Source organism: Hipposideros armiger, unplaced genomic scaffold (genome assembly GCF_001890085.2).
Source record: "Hipposideros armiger isolate ML-2016 unplaced genomic scaffold, ASM189008v1 scaffold_195, whole genome shotgun sequence".
Taxonomy (NCBI): Eukaryota; Metazoa; Chordata; class Mammalia; order Chiroptera; family Hipposideridae; genus Hipposideros; species Hipposideros armiger.
The window spans coordinates 1,664,044-1,675,065 of NW_017731545.1; the positions used below are offsets into that span (position 1 = coordinate 1,664,044).

Genomic DNA, 11,022 nt, shown 5'->3' on the forward strand with positions numbered 1-11,022 from the left:
TTAGTTCACCAGTAGACTATATAAAGGAAATAAAGTGGAAAATTTTATTAAAGTGGTTGCAAGTTAGTAGAATGTCCAGGAGACTGGCTGAAATAAATACAGATCAAGTCTGAAGGGATGGAGTTTCAACTCAGACTATAAATAATACAGAGAAAGTTTCAAGGAACATGAGCTCATAAGCAAACATCACAAATATACAAGAAAACATGCACCATTAGTGAGAACCAACAACAAAGATATCCAGCAGAATAAGACCCTCAAAGGCTTCAGATAGTAAATCAAACAAAGAATATAAAATAACTGTGTTTACTATATCTAAAGTGAAAAGATAAGTCTTAAAAGATCATATAAATGATGAGGTTTGAAAAAAGTCAAATAGACCATCTAGAAATGAAAACGTAGTTGAAATTGACTTAGTAGATGAGTCAAACATCATAATAGACACAGTTGAAGACAGAAGTAGTGAGGTTGATCAATACCCCAGTATATTATCCAGAATTCAGCACAAAGAGACACAAAAAATGTGAGTGGACCATTTAACAATTAAGACTACTAGACTTCTAGAAGGAGATGATAGGACATGGAACAGTCCGTATTTGAAGAGATAATGGTTAAGAACTTTCCAGAATTGTTGGAAAGCATCAATTTTTCAATCTAGAAAACTCAATGAATCCCAAACAGGATAGATACACAGAGAAATCCACAACTGAGCATTTCATAATAAAACAGTGAAACACCAAAGCTAAAGAGAAGATCTGAAAAATAATCAGAGTAAAAAAGACAAATTACATGCAAAGAAGTAAAGATTAATAGGTGATTTCTCACTAGCAACAATGATAGCGAGAAGATGATGGACTATCTTCAATATTGTTGAGAAAATACAATCAACCTAGCATGACATACCCAGTGAAACAATTTTTCAATACCTAGGGGGAAATAAATGCATTGTCAGACAAACAAAAACTAAGTTAGTTTACCAGTGGACTCTGAATGAAGGAAATGCCTCAGAATACACTATAGGCTGAAGGAAAATTATCTCAGCTGGAAAGCCCAAGATATAAGAAGGAAAGTAAACAAAAATATGAGCAAATATGTGGGTGAATCTAACTTGTATAAGGCAATAACTATAATAACCAGTTTAATATAGATAGTAAATATAAATAATAAATTGTAAGATATAAATAACTTAGATAAAATACAGGACAAAATAGTATATAAATTGGAGGTATGTGATTGTAATGAAAGGACTCTTAAGGTATTATGCAGGAGGAGAGTGTAGTAGCTAATACACAAAGGTGCTCCTCCTCCTTCCCATGAACCACAAAACCTGCTTCACGCCCTCATGTCATCCCTTCTTGCACTGAATCAAGGCTGGCCCTGTGTAACCAATAGATACCAGGAGAAGTGATATTTTATGACTTCAAGTGTAGATCATAAGAAGCCTTGCAACTTCCGCTGAGTCTCTTGGAATGCTCCCTCTCAGAGCTCAGATGCCATACTGTTAAATGCTCTAGTCACATGGCCACATGCAGGTGCTTCATTTGACAGTTTCAGCTGAGATTCTAGCCAAAAACCAGCATCAACTGCTAGCCATGTGAGTGAGCCATTTTAAACATTGAAGATGTTGGGATGACTCCAGCCACAGACACAATTTGTCATCACATTAAGAGACCCCGAGCAAAAACTGCTCATTGAACCTGCTCAACCCACAGAACCATGAGAGATAATAATAAATGACTTTAAGCCACTAACCTTTGGGTTGGTTTGTTACATATCAATTGATAACTGGAACAGAGGGTAAAGACTTTGTTAGGAATATGTGTTATATGGCTAGGATAATCATTAAAAGGATAGGCACTGAAATTGTAACTTCTGATCTATAGAGGGAAATAGAACAAGAAAGTTTTAAAAACCCTGAATCTTAAGAGAAGGCAAGATGGGAAGAAGAAAAAGGAAACAGAAAACATAGGACATACTAATCACATAATAGGAAGACAGAAAAAAATTCAACTATATCAGTAATCACAATAAATGTATTTGGACAAAATTCTTCTGTTAAAAGATAAAGATAAGCAGATTGGCTGAAAACAGAAGAAAACAAAAACAGTTATAATTTGTATGTAAGAGACACACCTAAGATACAAAGACACAGAAATATTTAAAGTACTGGGAGGAAATAAAAAGATCTCATTAAAAAAGGCTAGTGTTGCTATGTAAGTAGCAGACAATATATACTTTAGGGCAAAAAGCATCACTACAGATAAAGAATGTCATTATATAATGATAAAAAGTTGAGTTTTTGAGAGAGGTATGACAGCTTTAAACTTGTATGCTCCTAATGACACAATCCTAAAATATATAAAGCAAAAATTAATAGAGCCAAAAAATGAAATAGACATACCTACTATCATAATTGGAGATTTTAGTATACCTAATATAAATGAAAGACCAAATAAACTAAAAATCTGTTATGATATAAAAGATTTCAACAAGAACACAAAGAATGTGATCTAATGGACATATGTAGAATATTGCACCCAATATTAGGGAATACATACTCTTGTCAGTTATACATGGAAACATGCATAAGAATTGAATTCCTCTTAAGCCATAAAGCAGGCTCAATAAATTTCAGTGGTTGATAACATACATAATACATTCTTTGACTACAATGCAATGGAGTTAGAAATCAGTAACAAAAAGATAAACACTCACATTTTTGAAAATTTTTAGTACAATTATAAATATGGGTCAAAAAAGAAAAATGAAAATTGGAATATATTAAGACTTGAATGAAAACTAAAGTATATTTATATATTAGGTATATATGTATGTAAATATGAATACATACTATGTGTATATATAAAATAAATTTTACTTTTGTGTACTGCAGCTAAAGCAGGTGTGGGTGTTTATTGCATTAGAGGCTCCCATGCCTCCCGTATTCTCCATATCTCCTCATTCATACCCCATCTGCTGTAGTCCCCACCTTTTAAATCTGGGCTGGGTCTCTGACTTACCCAGTAGAATGTGATGGAAGTGGTGCTGTGCCAGTCTTAGGCCCAAGTCTTAAGATGGCCTGGCAGTAGGGCTAGCACTAGGGTAGTGTGTGAGGTGTCCAAGGTACTCACTCCCAGGTGCCGACCCTGCACCAACTGAAGAGTAAGTGCTTCCTTCAATTCTTAGGCCTGAGAGCCTCTCCTGCCTCACCCTGGTCCCAGGCCTGCCTGGCAGCATTCAAGTTTGTGTTCTTGGGAGCCTTGCACCACCAGGTAGAAAGTCTGGCTGCTCTGCTGCAGAGACCACATGGATTTATCACATATTATTTAACTCTATCAGCAAGGGCTGGAGTGAGTCTCCATAATCATACACTTTAATATTTCTGTGGTAAATAGTAGGAAAATTCTCTAAATGGGATAAAGACTGTAGAATAACCTCATGTCACTTTAAGTCTGATTTTGCTACCAAATAAGGTATAAGATAAACTTCTGGTTTTTAGGAATTTGGGGATTTTGAAAGGATTGGATTTATAACTGCATAAAAAACTTCATGCCCAAAATTTGAAAATGTAAATGAAAAGTATAAATTTTTAGAAAATACAGTTTCCTAAAGTCAATTTCAAATGTTATTGAAACCCATTAAAGAAATTGACTTGGTAATTTAAAATCCTCCCACTAATAAAATAGCATGCACAACTGCCTTTACAAGCCAATTGTACCAAACACTCAAGAATTAGGTACATCCGTCCGTTCCACCTGAATGAGACATCCTAGAAACAGAAAGACAGAGCATACTCCTTAACTCACTTTATGAGGCTAGCATAATGATAATACTAAAATCAGATAAGGACAGACAAGGAAGGAAGGTTAACAGCCAACCTTCCATAGAATGAGAAGTGAAAATTACATCCAGTCTTGTTCATAAATATAAATGCAAAAATTCTAAACAAAACATTAGGAAAGGAATTTAGAAATATACAAAAAAGATAATATACTGTGATCAAGCTGGATTGATCCCAGAATTCAAGGTTGTTTTAATATTAGAAAATTGATTAATTCACCACATTCCCAGATTAAAGGAGAAAAATTATCTAATAATCTCAATTGATTAAATTCAACATTTATTCTTATATAAATCTTAACAAAGTAAGAATATGACAACGCCCATATCCTGCTAAGGCATCTATAAAAACCTTTAACAAACATCATAGATAATGATAAAATATTAAAAGAATTCCTTTTACTGTAAGGAACAGGGTGAGGATGCCTGTTGTCACGACTTTGGTTTAACATCGAACTGGAGATCCTAGCTATTGCAGTAAGAAAGACAAAGAAAACAAAAAGTGTTAGGATTTGAAGGGAAGAAACAAAACTTATATTTTGCGGGTGATATATTCTCTATGTAGAAAATTGGAAAGAATATGTAAACAAATCATTGGAATTACTACATAAGTTTAAAGTTGCTGGACACTAAGTCAAACAAAAGACAATTACATTTTTATAGACTAGTACTGAATGCTTAGAAATCATTTTTAAAAAGAGACTATTTACACTGATGCCAAAGAATATAAAATGCTTAAGGGTAAAACTGACAGAATAATAACAAGCCCATTGTGGGGTAAACTATCAAACCTTATTGAAAGACATTAAGGAAGACCTAAATGAATGAAGGGGGATACCACATTCTTGGACATCATGAAGAAGTCAATTATCCCCCTAATCAAAATCCTAACAGGATTACTTGTTGAAGATAATAATAAATTTATATGGGAGCAAAGGGCCAGAACACTCTAAAAGAAGAAAAAGAAGAAAGGGAGATTTGCTCAACTAAAAACTAATTGTAGATATAGTGATTAGGACACTATAAGGAATTGACAAAAGGCCGATGGGACAGGATGGAGATCCCAGAAACAGACCCACACATACTTGGAAACATGATGATAAAGCCAGCATGATAGTAAAGCCAGTGGGGAAAAGATGTACCATTCAAAATGGTGCTGAGACAATTTGTTATCCATATGGAAAAGAGAGTGACTGTAAATACCAAACTCGTGTCATACAAAAAAAATAAAAAATCAATTTGGAGTGAATTTATGACTTAAATGTGAAATAACATCTAACATTGATGACAGAACCTCCTAGATTCCAAATTCATTTATCCAGCTTCCTGATGGATGTCACCCTTGGATACCTAGTAGGTACTTCACACCTAACATGATCATCACCTGCCTTCAAACTACTCTGCCCACACTTTCCCCATCTCAGTAACTCCAGCAATTTCATCCTCCCACTTGCTTGAACCAAAAATTTTGGTGTCATCTTTGCTCTTTTGTTCACATCCTATACCAGGAAAGGCTGTTAGCTCCACCTTCAAAACACATCCAGAATCTGGCATCTTTCTCTCCACCTCACTTCTACCACCTAGGTCCACGGCACCAGCATTCTTGCTTGAGTATTACAACAGCCCCCCCAAGTGGTCTCTCTGTTTCCGCCTTGATGTCAACTCTTGCCCATACCCCCTCCCACAATAGCCACTGTCACTATTCAGGTGTGTTGGATCCTGTCATGCTTCTGCTCAAAACCTTGCACTGGTTTGCCATTTTCCTGCCATGATATGATGCAGAGCCCACCCTTTTCCTTTTTGACTTCATCTCCTTAAAGCTATACTAACTTCCTTTATTTTTTCTGGAACGCCCCAGACACATTGGTGCCTCTCCATCACAGCTTAGATACTATAATACTTTCTCCTGGAGGCGCACTGCACACACACGAGGTACATCCTCTGCCCCTTATTTTTCTCCATAGCATTTGCCACTACCTGATACTCTAAGCATTTTAGTTCTTTAAAAAAAAATGCATGGGGCAGGCCAAGTGGCTCAGCTGGTTAAGAGTTAGCTTAAGAGCATGAGCTCTGAGCAACAGGGCCGCCGGTTTGATTCCCACATGGACCAGTGATGCTGCGCCCGAGCTGAGCTGCCACTGAGCTGCCAACAGGTGGCAGAATAGCTCAGCTAGTGAGAGCTCGTGCTCCTAACAACAAAACTGCCTGTTCATGAAGGAGAAGGGGAAAGGATGAGACAATACAAATTAGTAATTGTAATATGGCCTCAGGGATAGAAAAAGACAGTCCGAGGAATATAATCTATAATGTTGTAAGTATTACTTAGGGGGCCAGATGGACCCATGTCCTTTTGGGGAGCCCACTTCATAGTCGATGTAGAGGCCTGACCACCGCATTGTATTTCTGAAACTGATGTTGAATAATACTGTATATCAACTATAATTATATAGATACATATAGTCTTGGGACATGGAGTAGATCACGGGAACGGATTCAATGGAATTGTAATAGATAAGCATGATATCGGGGGTGGGGGGTTGTTACCTGGTGAGGGTGAAAAGGGTAACTATTGCATTGTTCTGTACACCTGAAACTAACAATAAAAAAAAAATTTTAAAACAACAACAACAACAACAAAACTGCCTGTTCAATGGTGGGTTACGCCCACCCACAACTAAAGACTGAACTCAGCACCTTGGGCGGAGTTGCCATCTGGATGGCTCAGTGGATAGAGGAACAAAAAAAGGCCTGCTTCCATCCACTAGAATGTCAGCTCCATGAGGACAGGAATTTTTTCCTGTTCCCTGCTGTATCCCCAGAGCTTAGAGCAATGCTTAGAACACCTACTTGGTAGGTGTTCAGAAAATGTCTGTTGTATTAATGAATGAATCCATTACTAATCATGTGACTTAACCTCCCTCAGCCTTAGCTTCCTTATCTGTGAAATGGACACCTAATTTACAGGATGAGTGGGTTAGTGGAAATAACTGTTACATCAGTGAAACAGTACCTACGTAGTTCATAGGAGGTGCTCATAGTTTTCCCTTTCCTCTGGCTCTGCCTGTAAAAGAGCAGGGTCTAGGGTTAGATAGAGCTGAGCTTTTCTATTATTCTCCTTCCCTTCCCTTCTCAGCACCTGGGTAGCCACAGAGCAGGATGAGGCACTACTTTATGAGTGTAATGGAATTCTCTTCCAAATATATCATTGAAAGAAAACAAGCTGCAGCACATCATGCAGAGGGAGTTACAATCACATCTGAGATGGGGAAGTGAGCGGCAGAAATTTAAGAGTGCTGGGTGGGAGGGATGCTTTCACTCCTTGAAGAGTCTTTTGAATCTGTACCAGGGAAATGAATTTCCTTATGCAAATAATTTATAAGCCCACACTTTGTTAGCAAACGTGCAGTCCTGACTTATCCCTTCTGAGATGAAGTATGTCACAGCTTGATTGGGCTGTCCATGTGATCACCAGTTCTTCCTCAGCCTCCAAGGGCCCATCCTTTTAAGGGATATTCAAAACATGGAATGCTATGTCAGGGTGGGGTTACAACGGGGGCCCTTCTACAGAATTTTTAAAAAATGCTTCCACAAATGTATTTTCTCAAATTCTCTACATGGTCACATGCTAAATACCTAAAATTACCGACAGCTAGTTGTTTCTGAAGGTGAGATTGATACCCCTGCTGGGTCTTGGAGTGGCTGTACAGGTACCTTGAATGCATGTGTTTAATGTGTTTATGTATTTTCTGAATTGGCAGATATGAAAAGTATAACATGCCATGTGGGAGGGAAGTAGTGAGATTTTTTTTTTAATGTTAAAATGGGACCTTTTTTGCAAAAGGTTGTGACCTACCTTAGAAGCCAGCATATTTTCAAAAATAAAAGTAAATTTACATTTTCATTAATGTCCTGGAGCTCCCAAAACAGCTGCTACCCAGCCCATGGAATCTTTCATTTTTTATATTAGGTAACTCCCTGTCCCCATGCTGGGCCAACCTCGAGGCTTAGAGACGTATTTCATAGGCATTTCTAAGACTGGTGGTTTCTTTTCTAGTTTATTCAGTTTCGCTTTATTGATTGCTGGCTGGCTCAGTCACAGAGAGACAGGAATGAATAAAGCTTACCTTACTTAAAAACCCTGCTAAATTTTAGGGGAGAAAATGAGCAGGTTGGGCATAGCAGATGAGTGGAGAAAGGGCTAAAAGAATCAGCCACGTTGAGTGCAGATGTCACAGTGCAGTGAGGGGGATGGGAACCATGATGGCTGCAGTTCCCATGACAGTGTGCACTGGACGCAGAGTTCTGTGTTATTCATGCTGCTTAACAAAGCAGAAAATGGGGACACTGTTTCACCAAGATGCCCATCAAGTATAGTTAAATAAAATGAGTTTTGGCTGAGCTTGGAAATTTCCTAAACCAGTTAAATAAGTGAGACATTGCTGTAATGAAAAGAACTCTTGATTTCTATTGGTGAGTAATATCTTTGAGCTTTAATATATTTGGTGTGAAATATATACGTGTGTGCGTGTGTGTGTGTGTGTGTGTGTGTGTGTGTGTTTTAATAGGGCTTCTTTGGTTAGGATTTGACTTTATTATAAAGAATAATGTTAAAGCAACTTTAAAAACACACCTTCTCCATCTACTGTTTTCCTCCTCTCCCTTCTTTGCTTCCATGATGATTTTTATCTTTCCTGTAGAGGACCTAATGGCGAAGAGGTAATAAGAAATAAAAATTATATATACCAAAGGATAATGCTACAAAAGTTACTTTTTACAGTCAGCGATTTGGAAATTGCAGTGCATTTTCCCATTGAAACAAAGTTATTCGTGGCTGGCTTACCAGGCCAACCCACAAACACCTATTTAATCTATAATGTCTGTGTGGTATAGTACTGTGCTAACTATACTATAGAACCCAACCACCGTCCTATGTTCCCATGGATAAATGTGTTTCAAGTTCAAATTGGAATTCCAGGAACCTATTACCCTTGCTTTCCTGAAGGGATGGCGATTGCCCTGTCCCAGCTCTTGCCCACTTCCTCCTCTACCACAGTCATTGTCATCGCTGACATGTGCATTACCTCATCTGAATTAGAGTGAGACTGTCAGTATGGCTCTGGAGTAGGGGCGTCAAGAGGACCAGAAGCTGGCGGGAGCCCAGGAGTGGAATGAGGAGCAGGGCTTCAGTGAATCAGACTGGAAAGATTGGGGGCTGCATCCTCCTGCTTGTAAGTCCTTTGTGTGGAAACTGTATTCTTGGGACATGAGAGTAGTTTGTTGCCTTTTCCCCCATGACGGCCAGTGCTTTAGTAGGGCCCTTGGGCCCAGTGCAGCCCAGGGGAGACCCTGTGGCTGTGGGATGTGGCTTCCTATGAGAGGGAACAGTGGCTGTAGGTGCTGAGATCAACATCCCTAGCACAGTGTTTCCCAAAGATGCCCATACCTCTTGTGGTAGCTAAGGTGATTTGACTTGATACATATAGAAGAAATTTTTGTTTTAAATGTTATATCTTTATTTTTATAGTTATATTTATAGCAAGGGATACTGTTTTCCATTTATGAGAGTAATGTAAATTTCCTATTAAAATATAATTATTTAAGCCAAAGTGAACTGGTTTAAAGAAAAAAATTAGAACAAGCTCATGCGTGTAAGAGGCTATTCTTTGGTTAACAGCTCTAGTAAAATGATATGCCGTCAAGTGGGAAAAAAGCAGGCTACCAACAGTATGGGCTATACAACTCCATTTTTAAAAACACACAAAATACATTTCAACGTATAACTCTCTTCAGAAACAAGATAAATCTGGAGAGATGGGCACTAAAATATCGACAAAGGTTGGGTATCTATGGGAGGTGGTATTATGGGTGATTTTTCCAATTATTTTTTTCTCTTCTTGACTGTGAGTACTTTCTAATTTTTTACTGCACTGACAATAAAATACTTTTGTGATAAAAATGTAACTGGAAAGCATATGTAACTTTCTCTCTATTCTCCCCATTGTCTCTTCTCCTCCTTCAGTTACATGTTGTCTTCTCTTCTGGTCTCCTTAATAAGGAATATGGGTAACTTCTACCTTCTTTGTTTTTTGAAGAAACATTTAAATCTTTTTTCCTCCAACTTAAGATACTAGATTTCACTCAGCTGAGAAAGTGAAAATTGAATTTCAGTTTGCATACAAATTGTTCTCTGAATAGTACACCGTAGCTCCTTAAGTCATAGCTCTTGCCGCCATGACAGGCCTCATGGTAGGTTAGTTGTTGGGAGGGACCACCAAGACACCCCTTTGGGCCAGCTACCAGGATAAGAATTGGAAGACTTGCTTCTCCTTCCTGGTCTTTGTCAACTTGCTGGGTTCCCTTAAGCTTAAGCAAGACCTTCTCAGGGTTTCCATTTCTACAGCTGGATCAAGTGACATTGCAGATATTCAGACTCCATAAGAATCAATTCACTCAGAGTTTGGAGAAATTGGTTAAGAATGCTGACAGAGGTGGAGCTAAACTCTGGTTTGCTGCTGCACGTAGGTGACCAACTCATCCTAGCTTGCCCAGGATTTTTCTGGTTTTAGCACTGACAGTCCCTTGTCCTGGGCCCCACAGTCCCAGGCAAACCAGGACAGTCGGCCATCCTAACTGTACATGTTTTAGGCTAATACTGGCAACATGGAGAGGGCAGGGAAAACTTTATAGTCAACTTTCCCAGCCAATGTCCAGGAGAAGGGTATCATAATATAATATGATATTATATCATAAATATAATACCTTTCTAATGAAATGTAATTTTCAAATGTAGTTGATAAGACCAGATGCCTGAAAGATCTATTCCAAGTTTGCTGTGACGTTGTATCCACCTCTTTCAATGGTTATACCTTATGCAGTGGTTGCTGAGCTCCAGTAGCCAAACGGGGAGAAAAATGACATCCTCATCTCACTTTCAGTAGTTACTTCCACAGGGAGAAGGCAAACCTTGCCATTACTCTCTGCAATGACAAGGAGGAGATCATGGCTCAGGCCACCTTCCTGGACTACCCCAACTGGAACGTGTCCAGGCAGGATGACTGGGTGTCTGTGTTCCAGGAGCTCGACAGTGAAATCCCATGCACGGTAAGCAATCATGCACAGTGCCTATTAAAACAACCTGGATTTTGAAGGGAAATCCTGTGGTTATTTTATATATATATATAT

General features: G+C 38.4%; 1 protein-coding gene across 1 annotated transcript in view; it reads left to right on the forward strand.

Annotated features, from left to right (window-relative positions):
• CFAP61 (cilia and flagella associated protein 61) overlaps positions 1 to 11,022 on the forward strand; it is a 323,912-nt gene that overhangs the window by 5,577 nt on the left and 307,313 nt on the right. Inside the window, exon 3 of the mRNA XM_019653120.1 lies at positions 10,791 to 10,941. Within this exon, the coding sequence (XP_019508665.1) occupies positions 10,791 to 10,941 (151 nt within the window). The remainder of the gene's footprint in view (positions 1 to 10,790; positions 10,942 to 11,022) is intronic.